Source organism: Phodopus roborovskii, unplaced genomic scaffold (genome assembly GCF_943737965.1).
Source record: "Phodopus roborovskii unplaced genomic scaffold, PHOROB, whole genome shotgun sequence".
Taxonomy (NCBI): Eukaryota; Metazoa; Chordata; class Mammalia; order Rodentia; family Cricetidae; genus Phodopus; species Phodopus roborovskii.
The window spans coordinates 8218830-8246490 of record NW_026126434.1 but is presented as its reverse complement, the minus strand read 5'-3'; the positions used below and the strand labels follow the sequence as shown (position 1 = coordinate 8246490).

General features: G+C 50.3%; 1 protein-coding gene across 1 annotated transcript in view; it reads left to right on the top strand.

Annotated features, from left to right (window-relative positions):
- Cdh23 (cadherin related 23) overlaps positions 1-27406 on the top strand; it is a 317335-nt gene extending 289929 nt beyond the window's left edge. Inside the window, exons 40-68 of the mRNA XM_051186787.1 lie at positions 1510-1643; positions 1996-2205; positions 3247-3354; positions 4910-5012; positions 6229-6354; positions 7192-7395; positions 8321-8779; positions 12231-12347; positions 13778-14002; positions 14512-14681; positions 14892-15029; positions 16113-16232; positions 17093-17270; positions 17421-17632; positions 18946-19137; positions 19271-19384; positions 20147-20276; positions 20368-20619; positions 20696-20857; positions 22790-23046; positions 23397-23494; positions 24238-24358; positions 24444-24523; positions 24744-24784; positions 24877-24937; positions 25313-25442; positions 25554-25676; positions 25980-26084; positions 26786-27406. Of these exons, the coding sequence (XP_051042744.1) occupies positions 1510-1643; positions 1996-2205; positions 3247-3354; positions 4910-5012; positions 6229-6354; positions 7192-7395; positions 8321-8779; positions 12231-12347; positions 13778-14002; positions 14512-14681; positions 14892-15029; positions 16113-16232; positions 17093-17270; positions 17421-17632; positions 18946-19137; positions 19271-19384; positions 20147-20276; positions 20368-20619; positions 20696-20857; positions 22790-23046; positions 23397-23494; positions 24238-24358; positions 24444-24523; positions 24744-24784; positions 24877-24937; positions 25313-25442; positions 25554-25676; positions 25980-26084; positions 26786-27112 (4697 nt within the window). The 3' untranslated portion in view covers positions 27113-27406. The remainder of the gene's footprint in view (positions 1-1509; positions 1644-1995; positions 2206-3246; positions 3355-4909; positions 5013-6228; positions 6355-7191; positions 7396-8320; positions 8780-12230; positions 12348-13777; positions 14003-14511; positions 14682-14891; positions 15030-16112; positions 16233-17092; positions 17271-17420; positions 17633-18945; positions 19138-19270; positions 19385-20146; positions 20277-20367; positions 20620-20695; positions 20858-22789; positions 23047-23396; positions 23495-24237; positions 24359-24443; positions 24524-24743; positions 24785-24876; positions 24938-25312; positions 25443-25553; positions 25677-25979; positions 26085-26785) is intronic.
- The last annotated feature ends 255 nt before the right edge of the window (positions 27407-27661 follow it).

Genomic DNA, 27661 nt, shown 5'->3' with positions numbered 1-27661 from the left:
CTCTCTCTCCCTCTCTCTCTCTCTCCCCTACCCCATCAGTCCTGAGGAGTGTTATCTAGAAGGCCTCTGAGTCCCAGTGCCCATTGGACTCAAACATCAGTTCTGCCATTACCAGGCTGGAAGCATAGAGGACATTGTTCTCTTCCTCCAAAGGATTCCAGCCAGCCACAGGATAGGCCATAAGCTGTGGTCCAGATCTGAACCTCGCAGGCCTGGAAGATCTCCCTGCTGTGTTCCAGCTGGGGCTCCAGACAGGGCCTCACTAGGGCCCCTCATCCTACCAACCTGCTACCTGGAGCTCACAGCAGCAACAGAGGGCCCAGTGCATTCTTTTTTCACAAGACTTCCTACCTGGACAGTCTGTTTGCTAGTGGTGGAGGCTGAGCAAACTAGAGACAACAGGCCAAGACCTAGGCCCAGTGATTACTGGTCCTTATCACCACCAGTCAATGAATTCAGAGATGAGACAAAGGAACTGGGAGGGGTTTTCCCTCTCTATTATCTGTGTGTGTGTGTGTGTGTGTGTGTGTGTGTACGTGTGCACATGCATGCAGAGGCCTGAGGTTCATGACAGGAGTCAGCCTCCAGCAGTCTTCCAACTTATTCATTAAGGCAAGCACTCTCAATCAAAACCAGAACTTGCTGATTTGCTGGCCAGCTTTTGCTGGGGGACCAACCTCCTATTTCAATCTTGGGAGGCTGGAATTATAGTTGGGACATACAACTTCCTGGCCTTTCCAGGAGGTTCTAGCAATCCACACTCTGGCCCTCATGCTTGCACAGCAAGTGCTTCAACTTCTCAGCCATGTCCCTACCCTAAGGGAGGAAGTGTCATCACAGGACAAAAACACTTATCAAAAGGAAATAGATTCCTAGGGAGAAGCAGAGTCAGCTCTGCTATGTTGATGATATTTGCATAAAGCAGAGGACAGATCACCATGCTCATCTTTGGTCCTAGTGGTGACAGCCAGCCTAGACAGTTGCATGATGTTCTGCTGTGACATGGCCCAGTGGTGGCCTTAGCCTCCAGACACCATGCAGCTCACTTTATGTCTTTTTCCTATCTGTCTAGAATACACTTTTGAAAGTGCTTAATTCCTTTGTGAGTTTCTGACCACAAATAATGTTGTGGGGGGAGGGGCCCCCATAAGCCAGAGGTGTGGCAGATTCTTGGAATCCCAATACTTGGGACATGAAGGCATAAAGATCAGGAGTTCAGGGTCAACCTGGGCTATACAAAACTGCCTGAAAACAGACAAAAACAAAGAAATCCCACCGCTATTTTTCAACACACCTGGGTGAGCCTCTGGCCAGCTGGAAGCATGCTAGGGAAGCTGATTGGTCAGGAATTACATACACATGTGGGTACCAAGGGCACGCTCTCATTATGCCCATAAAGGGCCCAGGAGGGCATCTCCTCAGCTGCCCCTGCTCTTTATGAGGAAGGCTGCATGGAGGAAAGGGGCTCTCAGTCGGAACCAGCTAATGCAGGCTTGTTCTGGCTCCCAGGGGAGTTCGTGATTTCCCCTGTGGAAGGTGTGCTGAGGGTCCGAAAGGACGTAGAGCTGGACCGGGAGACCATTGCCTTCTACAACCTGACCATCTGTGCTCGAGACAGGGGAGTTCCTCCACTCAGCTCCACAGTGAGTCTGGCCCAGCCCCATGGCATCCCTTCTACACTGTTACCCTTAGCCCTTAGCCCAGAGAAACCAGAAGTACCTTACTTAGCCTTGGAGACCTTGGCTCTCCAGGATTCTCCCCTCATAATCCCTCTCAAGAGACTGATTTTTCCTGTCCTGGTCCAAACCTGTTACTGTATACACTTTTCTCCCCTCTGCCGCTCTGCTTCCCTTCTGCTTGGCTGTTTTTCTTCCTTTGTCCCCACTCTCTTCATAAGCTTCCTCTCTCAATGTCTTTGCTGCCTTTGCTCTGCCCCTCCCCCCTTGCCCCCCCCCCGCCCTTCTGTCACATCCACCCCTGACTCCCCTCCCCCAGATGCTGGTGGGAATCCGAGTGCTGGACATCAATGACAACGACCCAGTGCTGTTGAATCTTCCCATGAATGTCACCATCAGTGAGAACAGCCCTGTCTCGAGCTTTGTTGCCCACGTTCTGGCCAGCGATGCTGACAGCGGCTGCAATGCCCTCCTCACTTTCAACATTTCTGCTGGCAACAGAGAGCGGGCCTTCTTCATCAATGCCACGGTAGGGTCGGACCTGCCCAGGGCCCCCAAGTTCTTCCTACAAGAGGCTCACTGAAGAGCTCCAGGTTCCAGACTGGGGCAGTGACTTGTGGCAGGTGAAGAAACTGGACCCCAGAGCTGGAACAGCAGCAGTTCTAAAGCAAATAGGGAATCCATGAGTGGTAGTGCACACCCAAATCCTGGCCAGCCTTTTGGAGGCTGCACAGGAGGATTGCTGTGAGTTCTGGAATTCATAAAAGCCCTACATCAGAAAGCAAGCATAAACTGGGTGCAGTGTTGCACCTACAATCCTAGCACCAGAGGGATATCAGCAAGAAGATTAGGAGTTCAGGGTCATCCTGGCTCCAAAGTGAGTTTGAACTCAGTCTGTGCTATGAGACCCTGTCTAAAAACAATCAGGCAACAAAGTATGATGAAAAATCTGCTCAGAATAAGTCAACTCCTGGAGCCAGAACAGGTTGTGGGAATTCCAGCCAACAGAGTTGCTACATCAGCATTAGTTAAAGAGCAGAAGAAGTATTAGAAACAACTGAATTGGCCACAGCTTCATCAATCAGCCAGTCTCCTGTGTCAATCACTGCACAGTTGCCCTGACCTAGCACTGTTGATATGCATTGTGGTATTCAGTGGAGGAACTCAGTCCAAGTCAGTAGCCCCCTTTGGCTTTGTTAAACAGCTGTTCTCTGGTATCCATTAGCCCCACCCCCATCCCATCCCCACCCCAAGGCTTCTCCTAGGCACACATGAACCCTAAACTGTAAGTTGGCCTGAGACATACTTAGGTACACCTGAATTTCTCTCCTGGCCTCTTAGAATGTGTGTCGAACGTTGACACCCAGGGTCCTCCATGGTCTCCTCTTTTGGGATGTCAGGGACGTGGTATCACTGACTTACTCTCACCATGAAAAGATCCTGGTGCCCTCCTCTAGTTCTTATGTCCTAGGCACTTTGGGGAAAGTAGTCCCAGCCACCTTGGAACTGTGGGCAGAGTGGGGGCAGAAGAGGGAGGTGTCTGCTCATCTAACCTTCAGGCACATCCCAGACAGGGGTCGTCACTGTCAACCGGCCCCTGGACCGAGAACGCATCCCAGAGTACAGGCTGACAGTTTCTGTGAAGGACAACCCGGAGAACCCACGCATAGCCAGGAAGGTGAGGCTGCAAGAGGCTCAGGGTGGGTGGGGGTGAAAGAGAGGGACGGGGAGGCCAGAGTGTATGAGAGAATTGAGCATATTCGTTCTTACTCTCTTACATCTCCTTTGGAATGGGGTAGCAGCCTGCCAGGGGCTTAAAAGCTCATATCTGCTTTAGCAAATGCTGGCTTCAGATCTGAGTTCTCCTGTCCACAAGTATTGCTTGAGCTGATTCATTTTTCCCAGTCTCCCTTTTGTCTTCTGCAATGCTGTATCCCTGAGTCCTCAGTAGTATCCCTGAGTCCTCAGTACAGAGCATGGCCCAGGGCCAACACTCAGTGAATGCCAGATGACGTGTCTTCCCCAAACCACAGAGATGTGTGCACACACTGGACTCAGGCCTACACTTGCAGGTTCTAAGGGGGGGACTATATGGTCCTTCAGATGCCAAAGGCATGTGCTCTTTACTTGAAAGTTAGTGGGTGCTGCCCGACTGTCCTTTCAGGTTGGAGTTGGCCTTTTCTGCGACCCCTGGCATTGGGGTAGAGTTCTGTGACTGTTTCCTCAGTCTGCTCCTGACCAGCTAAGTGGCTCTGTTAGGACAATGCTTCCTCAATACCTCAGTTTCCCCATCTGGATTATGTAGTGGAGCACAAACAACTTACCAGTGGCTACGCCACTGAAGAAAATAACACTCCCCCCCCCTTCTGACAATAGTCCCCGGTGAGCCCCTCTCATCCTTGATGAGATGCTTGATTTTTATCATGAAGGGATGTAATTTTGTCACATCCATTCCTGTTGAGATGATCATGTGATTTCTGGCTCCAAGTCCATTAATGTGATGAATTGTGCTTGTTGATTAGTGTATGTTGAATCATCCCATCATCTCTGGAATGAAGCCAGCTTGATCACATTGATATTTTGTCATGTCTTTTATTTAGCTTTGCAAATGTTTTGTTGAATTTTCTACATCTGTGTTCAGTGAGGAGATTGATCTATAGGTTGTTGGCATAGAAAGCTGCCCCAGTGGCATCTGTCTCAGGGAGCCCTTTCTTATACAATCCCTAGCATCAATTCTGTAAATTTCATGGAAGTAATCAAATATCATTTCCTCTGTTTCCCTAAATATGAGTCATTTGTCCAATGTCACTTCTAAGCTGCCATCTTACCCAGAAGTCCATCACAGGACTTTGAAGCAAAGGTTCCTTTCTCTGTGCCCTCGCCTAGTGCTGCTGAATTGTATTTGGGGCCCCAGGGTGCAGCTTTGTATGAGAGCATGGGTGAACTTGGACCAACATCAAGCAGCTGTGAAGGGCTGAAAGCTGGGACTTGCCTAACCTAAAATCCTCACCAGCAGGTGGTATAGTGTGGCTTAGTACCCCTCTGGCCCACAACCACACGGCATTCTCATAAAAGAGTTAAGATTCTTGTTGATCAGAGTGGAAAGTGGGGAAGGCATCTTGCCAAGATACCCAGTGAGCAGTCAGCAGAGGAGTTTTTTTCAATCCCCCATCTCTTTGTGGTCCCCTTCCACAGCACAATATTCAGCCCTTTTCCTGTTCTGCCCATCACAGGATTTTGACTTACTGCTGGTCTATCTGGCCGATGAGAATGACAATCACCCCCTCTTCACTGAGGGCACGTACCAGGCAGAGGTGATGGAGAACTCTCCTGCTGGTAGGTGCTGGGCCTACCTGGGGGGGGGGATGCTCTTAATATATAGGCAGACACCACTGGGGCCATAGGTGCTGGAGATGCACTGTGTGCCTGGCGTCAGAGCTGGACATAGAACCCAGGGACTGCAGAAAGGTGCCAGAGGGGAGGATGCAGATCCAAAGGTTAGGGGCTGAGGCTACTAATAAGCCACAGGTCTGTTTGGGAGAGATAAGAGTAGTCATTGATATTGATCGCCCTGGGGTGATTTGAAAGCAGCATTACCCCTCATAGAGAAGAATCCAAGGTGGAAAAAAAAAAATTGCCCAGGATAGATGAGCCCACCTTTCCTGTTCCCCAGCCCTGTAGGGTAGAAACCCTGGGATTTGTCATCAGAAATAGGGTTCAAATATCCTGGATAGCCAGCATAGCCCTTACCTCCCACACAGCACTACTTAATTTTGTGTCTTGTCTCCCTTTGATGCCTCCAGGAGGTCTCTTATCCTTCTCTACCCCCACCCTGAGTCCCCAGATCTTGATTTTTGAACCAGAAAGAGATAAGTGAGACAATACTATCTCTGAGTGATTGTCACCTCCAAGGGGACATGACTTTTAAATCTGCTGGTGTGCACACTCATGCACTCAGCAGTATACTGCCTCATGAAGGCGTATTGTGGAGTTACATTTGGGCACATGTAGGCATGTGGGTGGCTCTATGATGTACTCATGGCAAGTGTGCCTACCAGAAGAGATAGACAAGGGCACAAACGGGCATCCTTGGATGTGCTGTGAGTGCATATACTATGTGAATTCAGAGCCTCATACACATGACACTGTGTATGTAGCCATGTACAGTCAGAACTTAGAGCAATGTCTACTTAACATATGGACAGGCACGACCCACACATGGAGAGGATGTCATGGAGCCCCCTAGATCCTCCAGTGGAGTGGCCAGCCTCAAAGGCTGCTGGGAAGCAGGCATGGCTTCAGGCAGGCCAGAGGGGCTTGCTCACCGCTCTTGTGTTTTCTCCCCAGCAGAGCTTTGAGGCCGCTCCCAGGCATCTGCGTTCAGTCTGCCAAGGCTGCCGCAGGCCCGCCCCAGGGCCTCCCTACCTGCTCCCTGCCCACCTCCGCTCCTTCCCCTCTCATCCATTGTCAGCCATGGTCATGGGGACACAAACAGGGAGGTGGGAGGGCAGGGACCAGGCTGGCCTGTGGTGACTCCTCTCCTCTGGCTCAGGGACACCCCTCACTGTGCTCAATGGGCCTATCCTGGCCCTGGATGCTGATGAGGATATATACGCCATTGTCACTTACCAGCTGCTGGGTGCCCACAGTGACCTCTTTGAAATCAACAATAGCACAGGTGAGGATGCTGCTGGAGTGGGATTGGGTTGGCCCATCCTTGGGTCCAGAGCAGTGGTTCTCAACTTTTGTGAGTTGAGACCCCTTTAGGGGAAGTCAAATGACCCTTTCACAGGAGCCACCTAAGACCATCGGAAAACATTGATTTACATTATGATTCATAGTAGTAGCAAATTTACAGTTATGAAGTAGCAACAAAAATGTTATGGTTTGGGGTCACCATACCATCAGGAACTGTATGAAAGGTTGAGAACCACTACTCTAGAGCTCCTCCTCAGTATGGGCCCAGGTTCATATGAACCCTGTTCCTCACAGCCCACAGCACACATTGCAACTGGATTCAGCACCCCAGAGTTTGAATGCAAGAAGCACAGAGGCGACTTTAGGGACCTCTTGCTGCATAGACTCTGGCCCAAGCAAACAGTCCCCATCCTCTCTCTGCATGCCCTGGCCAGAAACACCCCCTGAACAGCCAGAAATAGTCCAAGTAGTGTTTCTGTTCTCACACCAGACCAGCAGCTCCCCAGGAACCATGTCACAACAATTTGGTCAGGGCAGGAGGCTAGTCTAGTGATAGACATTTAGGAGGTATGACTCTTCATGGAGCAGGTCAGTCCTCTGCCCTGGTCATGCTCGGCAGACAATACCCTTGAGAACTACAGAGGCCACCAAGGAGGGACAAGCATGGCAGACATGGGTGCTCCCTGGATGTGGGTAACTGAACTTCAGGAAATAAAGTCACTGTCTTTTCTCTCTGTCCCTGATATGGCGGTTCTTCTATTTACCCATCATGTCCCTTTCCCTGTACATCCTCCTGGCTGGTGCTACCGGGTGTCAGGTGTAGTGACTGTGAGGTCTGGGATTGCCATTGACCGGGAGGCCTTCTCACCCCCCATCCTGGAGCTGCTGCTGCTGGCTGAGGATGTTGGACTACTCAATGGCACAGCCAAGCTGCTTGTCACTATCCTGGATGACAATGACAACTGGCCCACCTTCAGTCCTGCTGCTTATACTGTCCACCTAGTGGAGAACTGCCCACCAGGTAACAGTGGTCAGTCCTGGGCTCTGATGCATTGTCAGGAGCTGACAGATGGGTAAGGGGTTAGGAGTTACAGACTCTTCAGGAAAGAGTACTGGAATGAAAGAGAGTTGGGAGACTTGGATGCTCCTTCTCAGAACCTTGGTATGCTGGGATGACCAAGTGAGTTTTATCCATGTTCTTACTTGTACTTACTTGTTATTTTGAGATAGGTTCTCAATACCATATGCCAGGATATCCCCAAAATATACCCCAGGCTACCTCAAACTCACTATATAGCCTAGGCTGGTCTTGAGCTCACAGTAGTCCACCTGCCTCAGCCTCTCAAGTGCTAGGATTACAAGTGCTAGGATTACAAGGCGGTGCTCATCTAAGCACAACTGTGTTTTAAATCTGCATAGACTCAGAATCATTCTCATCATAATCCAGGTTAATGGAAGGAGGCAGGTGTGTTTGCTTCTAAATGTTGCCTGAAATAACATTCTGAAACATAAAGCCACTGCTGTGGTAGGTGCTGGCAAGACTGTGGTGAAGAGAGGCCTCTTCTGCACCAACAGTAAAGGGTTCTGGGCTGTGGAGAAATGGCTCCAGAGATAAAGAGTGCCTACTAAGCAAACATGAAGATCTGAGTTTAAATTCCACACCCACAAACAACACTGGGTATGGCTGTGGGTACACCTATGGGGGTAGAGACAGGAGGATCACTGGGGCATACTGAGTGCCAGTCTAGTCTCAGGTTTAGTGAGAGACCCTGTCTCAAAGATACAAGGCAGAAGTTGATAGGAGAAGATGCCTGGCATCCTCCCATGTTTGCGCAGGCATGTACAACTACATACATGTGCATATAAACCACACACAATGAATAAAAAGTCCTGATCTGTCTAGAAGAGGCCCAAATACTCACCTACTCCCCAACTCCTTCCCACAGGATTCTTAGTCCTTCAAGTCACGGCCACAGATGAGGACAGTGGCCTCAATGGGGAGCTGGTGTACCGAATAGAAGCCGGGGCTCAGGACCGCTTCCTCATCCATCCAGTCTCTGGAGTCATTCGTGTTGGCAATGCCACCATTGACAGAGAAGAACAGGAGTCCTACAGGTTGACAGTGGTGGCCACCGACAGGGGAACTGTCCCCTTGTCAGGCACAGCCATTGTCACCATCCTGATTGATGACATCAATGACTCCCGCCCTGAGTTCCTCAACCCCATCCAGACAGTGAGTGTGCTGGAATCTGCAGAGCCAGGCACTGTCATTGCCAATGTCACTGCTATCGACCTTGACCTCAACCCAAAACTGGAGTACCACATCATCAGCATTGTGGCCAAGGATGACACTGACCGCCTGGTGCCTGATCAGGAAGATGCCTTTGCTGTGAATATCAATACAGGTATGAGGACAGCCACTAGCTCACTAACACCCTCTCCTGACCCAGACCCAGAATCCCTGCTCCCTCCCTCTCTGCCTCCCTCCCCCTCCTTCTCTGCCATTCCCTTTGCTCTTGTCTTTTCCTCTACCCCACTTCTTCCCTTGCTCCCCTGCTTGCTCCTTGGCCTCTGCCTTCCACCTCCCTTGACAAGCTGCTCAGCCCTGTCTTGCTCCTCCACCCTACAGTATTGCAACAGTGCTCATCTCCCCACATGCTGGCATTTGGTATTATAGAGTCTTAATGTTTGTAATTCAGATGGAAAACAATACCAACCCCATTTCCTTAGTAAGGGGATTTGGCCAAACACCTTTGATTGAGGCATTTAAATTTTCTATGAATTATGTCTGTTCCCTTGTAATCGTCCATTATCATAAAAACAGAGTCATGATTTTTATCTTTTGTGGTTTATCTTGCTTACTGTTTGTCCAACAGTTGAATGGTTTTGGTCCTCTGGAGAGTCAGGGAGGAGCATGAGTCTTATATGGAGTGCCATAAAAATTAGCATGGCATTAACAAAATACTAAAAAATCATTACTATTGAGAGAAATATATAGTAAGGCAACATGAATGCCCCATAGATAACCTGTAGACATTAGTATACTGTTGCCATGATGACAATATGGGGACATTAGGATTCCTGCACTGCTGTGGAGTCCAGACCAGGGTCACCATGAGACAGCAGAGTGCATTCAGATCCCAGGACTAGAAGCACAGAGGGTAAAATGTGAGTACACACCATGGGGCACCAGGCAGTGGTCAGCCATTGGGTGGGCACGCAGCAATGGAGAGGGAAGGGTGTCTTCATTGTAAGTGCTTGTTGTAAAGAGTAAGAAATAGTGAGATATGTACCCCATGGCAGCATTTGGTTAACTGTAAGACAAAATGGTTCTCAGTCATACTTTTATTTATCTTTTGAGATGGGTACTCGTGCAGCCCAGGCTGGCCTCAAACTTGTAATATGGACAAAAATGACCTAGAACTTTGGTCCTCTTCCCTCTACCTCCCAAGTGATGCCTATTGTATAAAGAACTGGAGGGGTCAAACCCAGGGCCTCCAGCAAGCTGGGCTAGTACTCTACAACTGAGCTACACCCTCAGTCTCAACACACACATACCACATGTATGCCACATGCACACTCTGCCTGAGAAGAAAGGCATGAAGGGATGGGGGAGGGGTGGATACAAAAACCAGAAGAAATGTTAGCAGTCATGCCATGCAGTGAACCAGAGTAGGATTAATCTTCATCTGTATTTTCAACACCCTCCCCACCCCCAAAGTGATAACCCATGAAGCCCTGGGAGAAGTTGGTAGCTTTGTGTGCCAGCCTAGGCCAGGACAAAGCTGGTCTATCAGAAGCATGGAGAGCCACCCCACACTGCTTTCCTGGATAGCATGCCTTCTCAACTTTTCCTTGTTCCTGCTGCTTCTCACGGATTCTTTGTCTCTTTTTCTTTCCAGTGTCTTCTCTGTCCACCTTCCTCATGGCCCCCAGCCCCCTTGCTCGGCTTTCCTACCCTTTTCTTCTGAGACCCTCCAAACCCCTCTCCTTCAGCTGAGTTCTCAACCCCATGTTCTTCCCTCTAACCCTTCTCCCCATCCTAGCCCCTCTTGCCCTGGCCAGCTCTGAGTCCCACAGCCACCACCCCACCCACACCCTGCCCTATCTGTCTTCACTGCACCCTGAACTAACCAATGTTAACCCTCTCTTTCTCCCTCACGGCTGGCAGGCCTACAGGTTTGAGCTCTGTTCTGTCACTTCCCACCTCATCTCTCTGCTTCACCCCATTGCCTTCCTCCATGCCTCATACCCCACCCTTCCTGCCCTGGGGGCCGGCCCAGGCCGTGCCCAGCCTTTGCAGACTGAACGCAGCTGCCCTCTCCCCAACCTCGCTCCCTAGCCCAGGGGACGGGGAGCGAGAGTAGGAAGAGGAGGAGGAGGCGGCCACCCAGGGTAAGTGACCACCCATGGCTGGGGACCTGTGGAGGACAGAAACCCAGCAGGGGGTCTGCCAAGGGGAAGGATAGCCTAAGACCCTGGTACCTAAGAGGGAGAAGGCAATCTTGGTCAAGGATCAATGAGGGGAGAACAGGAAGGCACCCAGGCCCCAACAGGCAGAAAGAAGAAAGGCCCCAGATGATTGACCAATAGGTCTGTCCAGCAAAACTAGAACTTCTGGAGAGTTCTCTCTGGTTTATGGAGCAGCCAATGACTCTGTGTGTGTTATCAGGGAAGAGAAGGGTCCTGTTGTCACCAACATAAACTGATATCTCTGTCCTGTCTGTGACACCATGTCACAGTCTCCTTAGGACAAAAGAGCATGCCTAGGGTCTCCAGCCTGTCCCTGCAGGGTAGTTGTCTTGTTTCCTGATGCCAAAAGATATTCCTTGCTTATATTTCAAATATAAGCATTTGAAAAATTGTGACAGAGCTTTAAAATTTACAGTTTTTTTTGTTGTTTGTTTGTTTGTTTCTTGCTGGTACTGACCAGGCCTTTTCTATCAATGCTAGGTGAGCACTCCATTACTAAACTGTATTCCCAGCCCCCATTTTATTTATTTTTTATTTTCAGAAAGGATCTCACCTAAATTACCTTGAACTCTTCACTTTTTAAAAAAATTACTGACTTGAATTTTTATTTTCTGTGCACTGGTGTTTTGCCCACTTTTATGTCTGTGCACCATGTGCGTGCACTATCCATGGAGACCAAAAGAGGCTCCCCTTAGCTGGAGTGGCAGATGGTTGTGAGCCGCCATGTGGGTGCTGGGAATACAATGGGTGCTCTGGAAGAGCAGCCAGTGCTCTTAACCATGGAATTATCTCTCCAGCCCCTACTTCACTCTGTTTCATGGCTGGGACTGCAGCCATACACCACCCTGCTCAACTTGGTTTAGTTTTGAGACAAGGTCATGCTTTTGTAGCCCATGCTGGCCTCAATCTCCCATGGCTAGGATTGCAAATGTGTGCTCCTGAGCCTGGCTCACCTCAGCCATTTTTCAGTGTGTTCTTCAGTATGGAGAACATTCACAGTGTTGTCAAGCATCATGTTGTCTTTATTTTCAAAGATTACATAGCACTTTGTATCTAAGTTCTAAGTACTTCATTGATAGAATCTTTTATCACCCCCACCCCCACCCCCACCCCACCCCCCGCCATTCCCTGGAGCCTCTGAGGTGGTGCTACAATTTTCCCTTTTGTAATGAGGAAAGCAGAGGTTGGACCATTTGCCCAAGGTCACCAGTATCGGCTGCAGGGCAGAGAGATATGGGCCCCAGCTTCTATGAGTGGCTATATATAGACTATCAGGGACCAGTGCCTTCTATCAGGATGGGAGTGTGGTGGGGCAGGGGCTCTGTGAAGCCCAGACTTCACGGGGCTCCCCTCTAGCTGAGTCTGACTTGGTCTGGCCCACAGGGTCTGTGATGGTGAAGTCTCCTCTAAACCGAGAGCTGGTCGCTACCTATGAGGTCACGCTCTCAGTGATTGACAATGCAAGTGACCTTCCAGAGCGTTCCGTCAGTGTACCAAATGGTAAGATCCCCTGCTAGAGTCATTTGAGGGCTAGGATGGGCTAAGAGCAAGTACAGGCCTGGCTGTAAGGAGGGACTCCCAGGACTCAGCAACCGGGGCTACTGAAGAATCGGACTACCTTAGGAAAGTGACAGCCACTCTGAGAGTCAGGGTAACTGTGACCCTAAATGAGGGGGAAGAGAATTAGTAAAGCTGGGAGGGGAGGATAGATGTCAGCATAATATTGGAATCAGGGTATGGCAAGGAGACAGGAACTATCCCTCTGATAGTGATCTGATAGGAAGCCATGGGGTCAGGACTAGAAGCAAAGAGCAAAATAGAGGACCTCAAGGCTGCAGAGCACAGTGGGACAGGCTCGCTGTTGGAGAAGGGGGCATGCACTGGGAAGCTATTATGGGCTGGATTGGTTGGGCTCAGCAGAGGGGGCAGTGGAAAGAGTAGGGATGGGGTGGTCTGAAGTGGCTACTGCCAGAAGACAAGGACAGTTACTGTTGGGATGGTTTGGGCCTGGCAGACACTGGCTGCTTATCTTCACAGCCCAGAAGCCCTCGTGCTTCAGAGGAAAGTGCACACTTGCTTATCTCTTACATGGCCTGAGATTTTAAGGTCAGAGGCCCAGGCTGCTTCTGCTGAGGAGGACACTCTAAGGGGCTAGAGAAGGCTGGACCAGAGGAATGATACAAGACCATCCTCATCTTAGCTCTCAAAGTTTGTTGGGAAACTGTGGCCCCAGAAAGAACAAAGGTTGCTCCAGAGCCACCCAGTGCTTGTATTGGCAGGATACAAGTCCCTTGTCTCATGGCAGAGTGTTGCTCAGATCAGAGGGAAGGTCACAGGTTACAGGCTGAGAGTCAAGGCAGATTCCCGGGGCAGATGTCGCTCAGCTGGTGAAGTGCTTGTCTTGAGTTTGATCATAAGAACCCAGGCATTTACTGAAGGTGGTATCCTATGCCTTTAATCCAAGCACTCAGAAGGCAAAGGCAGGCAGATCTCTGTGAGTTTGAGGCCAGCCCGGTCTATAAAACAAGTTCCAGGACAGCCAGGGCCATACCGGGAAAACCTGTCTCAAAAAACAAAAATGAACAAAATTCCAGGCAGTAGCACATACATGTAATCCCAGGACTGAGAAGGTAGAAACAAGGCAAATCCCTGAACTGTTCCTGACCAATCAGTTTAGCCTACTTGTTGAGTTCCAGGCAAGTGATCCACCTGAGGAAGAGCAACTGAGGCTGACCATTGACCACACACACACACAAGCATGAACATCTCATACACATACACTAGTATGCAACATTGCTCTCCTCCAAGCTTGGAAGCCCTAGGCTCTGGGGTGAAGGTGAAGGAAGACAAGCAGAGCTTGGACAGAGCAGCAGGCATCAAGGTGGGATACTGGTGTCTGTCCCTGGTATTTACTCTTACCTGCACTCCAGCCAAGCTTACAGTCAACATCCTGGACGTCAATGACAACACACCCCAGTTCAAGCCCTTTGGGATCACCTATTACACAGAGCGGGTCCTGGAAGGGGCCACCCCGGGTACCACACTCATTGCTGTGGCTGCAGTTGACCCTGACAAGGGTCTCAATGGGCTGATCACCTACACACTGCTGGACCTCACACCCCCAGGATATGTCCAGCTTGAAGACTCTTCCACAGGTAGGTGATAGATCTCCCAAAGAGATATTGGAGGTTGTATTTCCATACCTGTTGACTCCCTGAGGACTGTGACTCACTTTTCAATATCTAGTTCAGGCCCCACCCCTACCCTGCAGTGGCGTAGGCCAGATTCAAGATGGTTATCATGCCAGTCATTTTCTGATAGTTCTAGCTTGGATAGAAGCCTGGATGGAAGCCCATAGATGTCTGTCAGAATCCTAGAGAGCCTTCCTTCTACCATTTCTACCACCAAGCATGTCCCCTTGGGAGTGGGGTCTTAGAAATGGAGGTATCTTGGGGTCACTGATATTCATTTCAGTAAGTACAGGAAGCTTTCTTAGCTCCTCATTGAGAGGGACAACTGAGAACAGTCTGTCCTGCTATGGACACTTCTTGCACACTTCTTGCAAACAGCCCCTCCTCCCTTCAGAGTCCCAGATTTTCCCAAAATCTAGAGTGCCCAGGATGAGGAGTGGCCACGCTTCTCAGTGGGTGCCTCTGCATCTCAGGAAAGGTCATTGCCAACCGGACGGTGGACTATGAAGAGGTGCATTGGCTTAACTTCACAGTGAGGGCCTCGGATAATGGGTCCCCACCTCGTGCAGCCGAGATCCCTGTCTACCTGGAAATTGTGGACATTAATGACAACAACCCCATCTTTGACCAGCCCTCCTACCAGGTGGGTGGCCAGACCAACATGAGGGGCAGGACCTGTAGCTATTCCTCGGGGTCTTTGGTGTGCCTTCCACTCCTACTTGCCCTACTCCCCAGCCTCTGGAATGCTGAGTGTATGAGCAGCATGTGGCCACTGCACCAGGGAATTATTGAGCAGGACTTAAGCTCCAGGGTTGACTCTGCCCCCTCCTTTTCCCCCTCCCCGTCTCTGTAGGAGTCTGTTTTTGAGGATGTGGCTGTGGGCACAGTCATCCTGAGGGTCACTGCTACTGATGCTGACTCAGGCAATTTTGCCCTCATCGAATACAGTCTGGGGGATGGAGAGGGCAAGTTCGCCATCAACCCCAACACTGTAAGTAGGCAATGGGAGGACCTGACCCCGGGAGTGGGAAGGCCCAGAGTCCTGGTCCAAAAAGCCACCAATAACATCCCCGAATATCCCTGTTTCTGGGTCCTGTCTCCTGGGCATTTGTAGACTCAGGCTGCTTTAGCTAAGACAGCAAACTCTCCTCAGAGTCCCAGATGGTATTAAGACTGCAGCCCTTTTCTGTTCCAAGACAAACAGAAGGAAGTGGCCACCAGCTTTAGGAACTAGTCCCAGGAACCACTTCACATGTGGGAATTGGGCATGAGGTTGGAGCACCTGCGGTATACATAGCCCTGTACCCAGTGTGGACAGAGGGAACTGTACTTGAAAGGGTGAGATCCACAAGTCCTGTGAGTCTCAGCTTTTTGTGAGAGTAGAAGTTCAGGAGCTACTGTGTGCAATGTTAGGAGGCAGCCTCCAAAAGGGCAGGGCTCATTAGAAGAGCCTCTCCTGGTTCCAGGAGTTCCTCTCTTTGTCCCTCTGCACACTTCCCCTTAGGAAGTTTTACTCCTGCTCCATATGAGCGCCAGGTATGGTGCCTGGCATTGAGAACAATGGCTGTCATCAGAGTACATACTCTATGCCAGACAGTGGTCAAGCATTTGGCTGCATCCTGGCTTGTCACTCCATGTAGTAGTGAGGGCAAGAATGGAGATATCATGGATAACCTGCGTGGCGTTTTTGTTTTGTTGTCTCTGTATAACATCCCTGGCTATCCCGGAACTCACTCTATTAAAGGAATGCACCACCACAACCTGGCCAAATAATTTATTTTTTAATTTTATGTCCATTGGTGTTTTTGCATGTATGTCTATGTGAGGGTGGCAGATTTTGGAAATATAGACAGTTGTGAGCTGCCATGTGGGTGCTGGGAATTGAACCTGGGTCCTCTGGGAGATCAGCCAGTGCTCTTAACCATTGGGCCATCACTCCAGCTCAAAACTAGTGTTTTGTTTTTTGTTGTTCGTTTTTCTTCAGAGCATTATCTCCAGACTTCAATAGTGTCTGGCTATAGTAGATGCTCACTAAACATAAATGTATAACCTGAAACCCTCCTCTTACAACTAGGGTAATATCTATGTGCTATCCTCTCTGGACCGGGAGAAGAAGGACCACTATATCCTAACTGCCTTGGCCAAAGACAACCCAGGGGATGTGGCCAGTAACCGTCGAGAGAACTCGGTGCAGGTGAGAGGGACCAGCCTGGACCCAGGGCAGGAAGCAACAAGCTAAGTCCATAGAGAATGACTGTTCCAAATGGGAACAGCATCACCAGCTCCCTTAGGTGACAGGAAAGTGAGAGGTTGGCTGTCTGGGAGAAACATCTCATTCACAAATGTTGCACCAAGTACACCTAATGACACTTGTGTGTCTTTATGGCCCAGCATCTCCAGGTGCCAATAAAACAGTACAGCAGCAAAAACTAACTATGAACTATCACTTTCGCTTATGCCTCCTCTTTTATTTTTTCAGTTTTTTGACAGTCTCACTATGTATCTTATGTTGCCCTGATACAAGAGGCCTTCCCTGGAGGGAAGATGATACAATTCCAGGTGGTTAAGGTATCCTAGGGTAACTTCCAAACTCTTGTAGCTAAGGTTGACCTTGAACTCCTGATCCTCCTGCCTCTACCTCCCAATTGCTAGGGTTACAGCATACATAACAATGCCTGGTGTGTGAAGTGCTGGAGATTGAGCCTAGAGCCTCATGTGTGCTAGCTACAAAGAGACCAGCACTCTATCAACTGAACTATACCCCAGCCTAAGACCCTGACTCGAAGTAAATACAGATGGATATGATGGCTTTGCCTTTAATCCTACCACTTGAGAGGCAGAGGCAAAAGGATTTCTGTGAGTTCAAGACCAGCCTGGTCTACATAGCAAGTTTCAGGACAGTCCATGAAGACCCTGTCTCAAAACATAAATTAATTTACTAATTAAATGACAGTACTTTCCACCCAGGGTGCCCTGTCCCTCCTCTACTCCACCTTACCCTTGTGTGATGGGGTTTCCTAAGGTAGCCCCTTTCACTGTCTTGCAACTCCCCAGGTGGTGATCCAGGTACTTGATGTCAATGACTGCCGGCCTCAGTTCTCCAAACCACAGTTCAGCACAAGTGTGTATGAGAATGAACCAGCAGGCACTTCGGTCATCACCATGCTGGCCACCGACCAGGATGAGGGGTCCAATGGGCAGCTGACCTACTCTCTCCAGGGTCCTGGAATGGGTACATAGGCTTTCTTGGCTTCCCAGGAGGGTTTAGAGGGCGGGGAGAAGCAAACTGCCATGTCTACAGCCCTGAACCAAGAGGTGGAGGAGCGGACAGGAAGGCTGTCTCAATCAAGCCAGCCATTCCTTTGCTCTCTCCCACTGCCAGAGGCTTTCTTCGTGGATATGGACTCGGGCCTGGTGACCACGCAGCGGCCACTGCAGTCCTATGAGAGGTTCAACCTGACTGTAGTGGCCACGGATGGTGGGGAGCCCCCACTCTGGGGCACCACCATGCTTCTGGTGGAGGTCATTGATGTCAACGACAACCGCCCTGTCTTTGTGCGCCCACCCAATGGTACCATCCTGCACATCAGAGAGGTATTCCTGATCTGGGGCCACTGCTTGCTGACACTCTGTTCCCACATGCAGCCCACTGCCTCATCCTACATTCACCATCAGGCAGAGTAGAAGGGGCCCCATTGTGAGAGTGTGGAAACTGAGGCCATACAAGGAGATCAGACTTGTCCAGTGCCACACAAAAGATCTTGAGGGTTGGGTAGTCCTGTAGGCAGTGTTAGGAAAAAGTGTAGGTTCAAGTGTAACTCTTTGGCTACTCGGGCAAATGACCTTGAGTGAGTGGATTCTCCGAGTCTTGTTTTCGTATGAGAATGGGACTAATAATAGCACATACATCATCTCTTTCCTGTAGACTCTACTAAGAAGTATCTGGTCTCCTGCCACCCACTTTGCCCAGACATAGTTCAAAATAAACACAAGACCCTTCCATCTGTCTGCTGGCCCTGCTGATGCCAAAAATGCATGGCTCATGTTCTCTCATTCTTTGGTCTAATTGGATATCCAGTTAGGGGAAATGTGCTGTCTTCTGCTCTCTACCCTAAAGCCCCAGTGATGGTGGTATAGTTGGGGTATCTCTGGTTTGTCTTTTGCCCTACAAACTCAGACAAGTCCCACATCTCGGAACACCAATGCTGACACCATCTGTTTTTTGAAGTCCTGTGGGAGAAAATGATCTGAAGACAGAGGTCTGGGAAACACTGGGCCTGGTGTCGTACCTGCAGTGATGCATTGGTCCTTTTTGCTTTGCCCACTAGGGAGCTCACAGTAGCCTAGCCCCCTCAAATGACCATGCAGAGACTTGGGGCACATACTTTGCCCTCAGCTTCTATATTATGCTAATTGTATTCTTTACCCTAATTTTTTTAACTCATTCAATCTCATTTAAATTCATACATTCCTGTCAACCACTTCAAATCTTTTAGTGAAAGGAAATGGGACATAAATTAATAATAATCTAATTCTTTTCCACACCAGAGGCTCCATTTGCTAAGCTTTCTCTTTAAGGGTTTTATATTTGGGGAGATCCATGTCTCCTGAACAACCAGCATTTATAATTATCTGTCATCCCACTTCTTATTAATTAAATGACTGCCATTTGGGGCGTTGTGAACAATGAGAAAACAATGAAGCCATGCTGAGCTGAGAGTTTTCTAACAGTCAAGAACTATGTTCTTGCTGGAGCATCCTTAGGGCAGGGCCAGCAATATGTCTACAGTGGGTTTTTTCCATGTTATAGAATGCAGGCACTTCAGGCTTAGAGAAATGAGCTCATCAGGGCCTGGCTCTGGGATTTTTCATGGCCAGGTGCCCATTCCCATCCCTTCCCCCCACAGGAGATCCCTCTGCGCTCTAACGTGTATGAGGTGTATGCCACTGACAAGGATGAAGGCCTCAACGGGGCAGTGCGATACAGCTTCCTAAAGACAGCAGGCAACCGTGACTGGGAATACTTCACCATCGACCCAGTTAGTGGTCTCATCCAGACAGCTCAGCGCCTGGACCGAGAGAAGCAGGCAGTGTACAGTGTAAGGGGAGGAAGTGGTTGGGGTGGGGCTATGTGGACCACATTTGGGAGACTTGTCCCACTGAGCTTCCTTAGGGCCCTAAGCCAACTTCCAACCCCATCTTTCCTCTCTGACTGGGCTCATCCCCCTCTAGCTCATCTTGGTGGCCAGCGACCTGGGCCAGCCAGTGCCATACGAGACAATGCAGCCATTGCAGGTGGCCCTGGAAGACATTGATGACAACGAACCCCTCTTCGTGAGGCCTCCTGTGAGCTTACCCATCCCCCTGCACCAGTGACACCCCCACAGGGACTCACTACCTGTGAGCCCACATGTGCACCTACTCTTCCCTGACACACATCTGGTTGTTACACAGTGAGCCTCCATCTACAATTGCTGATTACAGAATAGCGCTTCCCCCAAACAGCTAAGGCATTTAAAGTTGGGTACTACTACAAGGCCTCATTCAGTGATCCAAAAAGCAGGCAAAAATGCCCAATACCTTTGCATGTGTGTGCATATTTAGGCATGTTCATCATATATGTTTACATACACAAAGCATGAAAATTGACTCTGGAGTCTTGAGCCAAAACTTAGACAAAAGTGAACAAAAGAACTTGAAGGGTCCTGGTGTGCCTTCTGTAGTGCATGCGTGTGTGTGTGTGTGTGTGTGTGTGTATACATATGTATGCATGTGTGTGTGTGTATACATATGTATGCATGTGTGTGTGTATATGTGTGTGTATACATATGTATGCATGTGTGTGTGTGTGTGTGTGTGTGTGTGTGTGTGTGTGTGGGTGTGTGTGTATGTGTGTATGGGTTGTCCCATAGAGGCCGTGTGCATGCACACAAGAGTATATGTATTGGGACGTGCACTTAGACCCTAGGGATAAATTAGAGGTTATGCCCTGTCCTCATGGAGGTTGTTCTCTAGAAAACACAGCCCTCTGACCCACAAAGTGGGTACCCAAAGGTCCTCTGGCCAGAGCCAGAGCTTGTGTCTACTGTAATTACTTCTCTCCTACAGAAGGGAAGCCCCCAGTACCAGCTGCTGACAGTGCCTGAACACTCACCCCGTGGCACCCTCGTGGGCAACGTGACAGGTGCTGTGGACGCAGATGAGGGTCCCAATGCCATCGTATACTACTTCATTGCAGGTGGGGTCAATGGAGCCAGTGCCCCACTACTTTGGGTTTGAGGAGGACGCTGAGTGCCCTTCTACTCACCCTGTGCCCCACCCAACCACAGCTGGTAATGAGGACAAGAACTTCCACCTACAACCTGATGGGCGCCTGCTGGTGCTCAGAGACCTGGATCGGGAAAAGGAAGCCATCTTCTCCTTCATCGTCAAAGCGTCCAGCAATCGCAGCTGGACCCCTCCCCGAGGACCCTCCCCAACCCTCGATCTGCTGACTGATCTCACCCTGCAGGAGGTGCGCGTTGTGCTAGAGGACATCAATGACCAGCCGCCACGCTTCTCCAAGGCCGAGTATACCGCAGGTGCAGGGACCGGCCAGGGCCTGAGGGCATGGGTGGCTCCTTCCCTGACATTGATGTGGCCTGGGTGTTCCTGCAGGAGTGGCCACGGATGCCAAAGTAGGATCAGAGTTGATCCAGGTGCTGGCCCTGGATGCAGACATTGGCAACAACAGCTTGGTCTTCTATGGCATTCTGGCTATCCACTACTTCCGGGCCCTTGCCAACGACTCTGAGGATGTGGGTCAGGTCTTCACCATGGGTAAGAGTCCCTGTCACTACGTGAACTTCAGTCCTGACATGGAGTCTGTGTGAGCACAAGACCTAGGTGGCCATTCATGTCAGCCCTTTTGTTTGCCCACATGGTTTCTGCTGTTCTGTCCTCTATTTGCCTCTTCATCTACACAAGTATTCTTTTTCTTTGTTGGGGGGAGGTGCGTTTTTATTCTGGGGAGGGAGGAAAATGCCCACAGAAGTCAGACAACTTGAAGAATTGGTTCTCTCCTTCACTGTGTGAGTCTCCGGGGATCAAAAGCAGGTAACAGGCTGGGCAGCAAGTGCCTTTGCCCACTGAGCCATCGCACTTGTCTTGTTTTATAATTTTTTTTTAAACAGCAGGGTCTTGTATAGCCCAGCTGGCTTCAAGATAATTTTGAATAATTTTGAACCACATACAACGGTGCATGCCTTTAATCCCAGCTCTCAGAAAGCAAAAGCAGATCCTACATATCAAGTTCCAGGACAGCCAAGGCCATATAGTGAGACCCTGAGTGCCTGATCCTCCTGCCTATACCTCCCAAGTAATGGGGTCACATTCATATGCCACCACACACTGTTTATACGGTGCTAGGGATGAAACCAGAGCTTCGTGCATGTGGACAAGCACTCTACCAACTGAGCTGCACCCAAACCCTCTTTTGCTTTTCTCATCTTTTCTCCACCCATTCCTCTACCTATCCGTCTTCTGCCTGTCATCCAGCCCCTCCCCAATCCCATTTCCCATTATGTTCTCCATCTTTGCATTTGCACCTGTTGTGTGTCAGGCATTGGCCAGGGCACTGAGGAGCTGGCAACTTAGCTCTGAATGCACACCTGTGTGCATGGGCATGGCACTTCTGGGGCAGGGCCTGCAAGGTGCCCATTACTCTCCACCCGACATGGTCTCATCTGTGTATCAGCCTTGACTGCCAGGAAGACCTGGCCTGATATCCTGATATCCAAGGCTCCTGTATTTTCCATCTAGTCCCTGCTTCTGGCCTCATAGCCCCTACCATCCAGATGGGCTTTGTACCCAGACAAGCCAAATGGCCTCAGCCAGTCTATTCCATCCCACCCCTGGGCCACTGACCCTTCTGCCACCTTTGATAGCATCCCAACTTCCATCTTAACCTGATATGCTTCCTGTGCTTCAAGGTCTAATTCAGATCTACCTGCTTGAGTTATGTAGCCATATACCAGCCCCTTCTCCCCTGAACTCATTGTCCTTCTTTAATGTGAAGTTAGGAATTGAATGTAGAGCCTTGGGTGTGATGAGCTTGATACCAGCCCTCACTGCTCTTACTTTAATAAACCAGGTTGCAGAGAAGCTTAGGGAGCTTGCCACCAGATAAAAAGTAGGTTTAGAATCCATGTCTGTCTTTTCTACAGTCATCTAGGCTGTGCCATCTTCAGTTGCCTCTGTTGTATTTGTGGAATTCTGAGGTACATGTGTCTATGCAGTGGTTCTCAACCTGTGGGTCAAAACCCCTTTGGAGGTTGAACAACCCTTTCATAGAGGTCACCTGAGACCATCTCCATATCACACATTTACATTATGACCCATAACAGTAGCAAAACTACAGTTATGAAGTAGCAGTGAAATAATTTTATGGTTGGGGGTCATCACAACATGAGGAACTATATTAAAGGGTCCCGGCATGGGAAAGACCATATGGATCTCAGAAATGGTAATCACACCCTATCTTCTTTGGACAGGAGAACCTGAAGTTATTTAAAATACAATGTTTAAATAAAAACTTGGAGCAACCATTTAAAATAAGGGGATCTCAGTCAGGCATGGTAGAGTACACAATACTCAGGATGGGAGGAGGTGAAGAAATATGACCTCTTCCCAAGGATGTGGGGATGGGGAGGTAGGGCCCAGCATCAGTGTGTGGTCTCTGAGCTATGCCACCCCCCCTGGACTCTTTCACAGGGAGTGTGGATGGTATTCTACGCACCTTTGATCTCTTCATGGCCTACAGTCCTGGCTATTTTGTGGTAGATATTGTGGCTCGAGACCTGGCCGGCCACAATGATACCGCCATCATTGGCATTTACATCCTGAGGGATGACCAGCGTGTTAAGATCGTCATCAATGAGATCCCAGACCGTGTGCGTGGCTTTGAGGAGGAGTTCATTCGCCTGCTCTCCAACATCACAGGCGCCATTGTCAACACCGATGATGTGCAGGTTCCCTGGGGTCCTAGGACTGGGGCAGTGGGAAGAGAAGGGGCAGGTGAGACACCTCCTTAGTCACTTCATAGCTACATGGCTTTGAGGGACAGCTCCAGGTCTTCAGACCTCCATTTCCTTATCCATAAAGAAGGCTGATGATGAATGAGCCCTGGGTCTTCAGACCTCCATTTCCTTATCCATAAAGAAGGCTGATGATGAATGAGCCCTGTGTGGAAGTTAGTGACCACATCAGGCAGATGTGGTAGTGATCAGTCCATCAGATACGCTGGATGGGCTCCTGCAAGATGCCTGCCCATCCCATCCCCATGCCAGCTTTTTACCCCATAAACTGTCTTCTCCTTTAGTTCCATGTGGACAAGAAGGGGCGGGTGAACTTTGCACAGACAGAGCTGCTGATTCATGTGGTGAACCGGGACACAAACCGCATTCTGGATGTGGACAGGTAGGGGTGTGGGGTGGGGGAGAGTCTGTGTCTGGCCTGCCTGCCTGATTTGAGGGACAGGAAACCCAAAGGAGACATACACTTTACTATTGTACTCAGTGCATGGTCCTACCTGGGGGGGGAAATACAGTAAGGCATCAGGAGCTATGCTTATCCCTCTGGGCCTCATTCTTAGGGTTTCTATTGCTGTGAAGAGACACTATGACCACAGCAGCTCCTATAATTGAGGCTGGCTTGCCCCAGAGGTTTAACCCATTATTGTCATGGCAGGAAGCATGGCAGCACACAGGCAGACATGGTGCTAGAATAGGAGCTGAGAGCTCTACATCCAGATCTGTAGGCAGCAGGAAGAGACTGGGCCTGGCTTGAGCTTCTGAACCCTCAATGTCCACCCCCACACTGTAATACCCTTCCTCCAACAAGGCCATATCTCCTAATGGTGCTGCTTCCTGGTGACCAAGCATTCAAATCGATGCGTGTATTAGTGTCATTCCTGTTCAAACCACAGCCTTGCATATAAAAAGTGTCCATTTGGGGTCCATCGGGACCTTGGGCACTGGCCTGGGGGGCCTGTGAGATGTGTAGCTCTCTCAGCTAGGTGGTTTTTCTCTTTTGAAGCTTCAGAATGTGAGCACTGAGGTCCATGGCGGGCGGGAGCACAGAACACTGTGTTCCCAGGGTGGAAGGTGGCTCTTGGAGGCAGTGGCTAGCAGAGATAGAGCAGAGACCACTTTCTTGTGCAGGGTGATCCAGATGATTGACGAGAACAAGGAGCAGCTGCGGAACCTCTTCCGGAACTACAATGTCCTGGATGTGCAGCCCGCCATCTCTGTCCAGCTGCCGGATGACATGTCTGCCTTGCAGGTACCCTTGCTCTGCCAATCAGACCCTGTGGTCTGGGTTGTGCCCCTGAACCCACCCGCTAATGGCTGGCCTGCTATCTCCACAGATGGCCATCATTGTCCTAGCCATCCTTCTCTTTTTGGCTGCCATGCTCTTCGTCCTCATGAACTGGTACTACAGGACCGTGTGAGTGACCCCACTTCAGGCCTGAACCAGAAAGGCCAAGGTCGTCTTCTGGTCAGCAGGCACCAAGGCAGGCAGGGCCAAGGACCAAAGATAGCAGGACAAGCCTCTCTTAAGAAACTGATTCTCTTTCTCCCTCCTCCTCTCCCTCTTCCCCCTCTCTTCCCCCTCCCCCTCTCTTCTCCCTCCTTCCCCTCTGCCCTTTTTCCACCTCTCTCTCCAGACACAAGAGGAAGCTCAAGGCCATTGTGGCTGGTTCTGCAGGTGAGTGAAGGCTGTTGGGGGCCAGGGTAAGGCAGCCAGGTGCTCCTATTGGTTGTACCCTTTTCCTCCTCACTCAAATCCTCTCCCTACAGGGAACCGTGGCTTCATTGACATCATGGACATGCCCAATACCAACAAATACTCCTTTGACGGGTGTGTGGGCTCCTCAAGTCTTCAGATCCCCTTTGGAGATCCCTGCAGCTAGTGAGAAGTTTATCTATAGCAGCACTGGCTGAAACATAGAGTGTTGGCACCCCCTAGTGGGCTAGTCGTGTCTCTGCACTCTCAGAAATGTGCTGTCCAGGGGTAATAGGAAATGGGTGAGGCTTCCCTGACAAAGCTAACCCAGGCTGGCATGCAGTCCTGGCTCTAACAGGATCCTAGGGTAGAAGAATGTAGCCACAGGGGCCATGCAGAGTTCCTAGCAGACCTGCAGAAGGCATGATGGCTGGCCAAAGGAATGGTCAGGTCTTAAGAAGCAAGGCTATGAAGAAATCTTGCCCACAATATCCCACTCCCCAACTGCAGAGCCAACCCTGTGTGGCTGGACCCTTTCTGCCGGAATCTGGAGCTGGCTGCACAGGCTGAGCATGAGGACGACCTGCCTGAGAATCTGAGTGAGATCGCAGATCTGTGGAACAGCCCCACCCGCACCCATGTGAGCCAGAGTGGCAGCCTGTGGCCAAGCTGGAGACTTTGGAGGGTGGTTCCCTCAGTTGTATGCATATGATGTCAACCTCTCTGCTCTAGCCATGTTCCTTCTCCCTAGGGAACTTTTGGGCGTGAGCCAGCAGCAGTCAAGCCGGATGATGACCGATACCTGCGTGCAGCCATTCAGGAATATGACAACATTGCCAAGCTGGGCCAGATCATTCGAGAGGGGCCTATTAAGGTGAGCTCTCCCCTGCAGGGTCCTGTACCCAGACCCCATTTGAACTTGACCCCCTACTCAAGGATGCTGGGAGCTGGAAACTGTAGGTTTATTGGACCTGCTTTATAATAGGAGTTTGGGCACTAGGACTAATGAGGTTTGTGTGGTGTCTTAGATGGCATCTGGCTGGCCAGTGGTCAGGCTCTCCTCCCATCCTCTGCTCTAGGACCGGATACCTGTCCATGCCTCACTGCCATGGGAGTATGTGCAAGGGGTAGGGCAGGTGCCAGCCTAAGTGGAGAGTTAACCCTCTCCTTCTCTCAGGGCTCGCTGCTGAAGGTGGTCCTGGAGGATTACCTACGGCTCAAAAAACTCTTTGCACAGCGGATGGTGCAAAAAGCCTCCTCCTGCCATTCCTCCATGTCCGAGGTAGTGAGGTAGCCTCGGGAGCGGGGGATCTGTGTGCCGGTGTGCTGTGCCCCATTCCTGGGGATGCTGCTTTCTCACACTCTTTGACCACCCTGACACTGGGAAGTTCTCAATCTCTGCTTTTCTCTTCCTCCTCTCTCACCTAGCAGCCAACCCAAAGGCTATGCCAGAGGAGGCTCCGGGAATTCAGATAGGAGGTTGTGCTGTCTGGACTCTGACGGGTCTTTCCAAGAACCCCAAACCATCTTCTAAGGGGCCTTCAATTTAAGAAATGAGTCAGGAGGACCAAGCAGGCCTACACTGGCTACTATTCCAGCAACTAGAGATTGACAGTTACCCTGGCTTCCCCTAAAGCCCATTTTCACCTAAGTGCTACCAAGAGAGATGAAGTCTGGGCAGAGCCAGTGTGCTCCCACTTCTGGGGAGGTTCTGCCTGGCCGTGCTTAGTATCAACTTAGTTACAACTCCTACACCACAGTGGAATTCAGATTGATACCCACACTGGATGACATCTAGTGACCCTTTTAATATCTAGCCTCTGCCCTCCATTTGAGATGGCTGGCAGGTCTGCTGGGTGGGTCCGTTAGATGAGGTGGTGAAGAAGTAGCCACAGCCAGTGCAGTTCTGGGGTCATCTACTCAAACCCTGGGCACAGCCCTCTGTAGTTTCTGAGCCATAAGGTTGTGTCCCACCTTTTGCAGCTGATCCACACTGAGCTGGAAGAGGAGCCTGGGGACCACAGCCCAGGCCAGGGCAGCCTCCGTTTCCGCCACAAACCACCCATGGAGCTCAAGGGGCCAGACGGAATTCACATGGTTCATGGCAGCACAGGGACACTGCTGGCCACTGACCTCAACAGCTTGCCAGAGGATGACCAGAAGGGACTGGACCGCTCACTGGAGACTCTGACAGCCTCTGAGGCAACTGCCTTTGAGCGCAACGCCCGCACAGAGTCGGCCAAGTCCACCCCTCTACACAAGCTTCGAGATGTGATCATGGAGAGCCCGCTGGAAATCACAGAGCTGTGATGTCAAGCCTCGCTGCTGAGCAGCCCACCCACCACCCTCCAGGGCAGGAGCATAGCCAACTCTGCCCAGTCCAGCCTTTACAAAGGACCTTGGGCTGGCCCTGGCAGCCTGTACGGCTGTTCGGATTCACCTCCTACCAGATACTGGTTCAGCATCTGCTCCTACCTTCATAAAGTCAGTTATTTTTTTAAGAAAACTTAAAAAAAAAATGCTAAGTGTCTAAAGACAAGGTAGGGAGGGTCACTAGGAGAGCCCCCAGAGCCTGAGGAACTACTCAGCCCCTCCCTATGCCACAACGGAGTAGAGGCCCAGCACAAAACTGAACTTCCTTCCGCCTGCTGGACATCCAGGTGGCTCCCTGTCCCTACACACACACACACACACACACACACACACACACGGTTGATGTAGGCAACCAAGCATCCGTCCCATCTCCCAGTCATGCTTAGGTGACAGACATGACTGATGTTCCCTTGGGTTTGAATGTAGAGTGTTTGTTTGTGTGTATTCCTTTTCTTAAGTTATTCCCTCAAGATTTCCTCCAGGTTT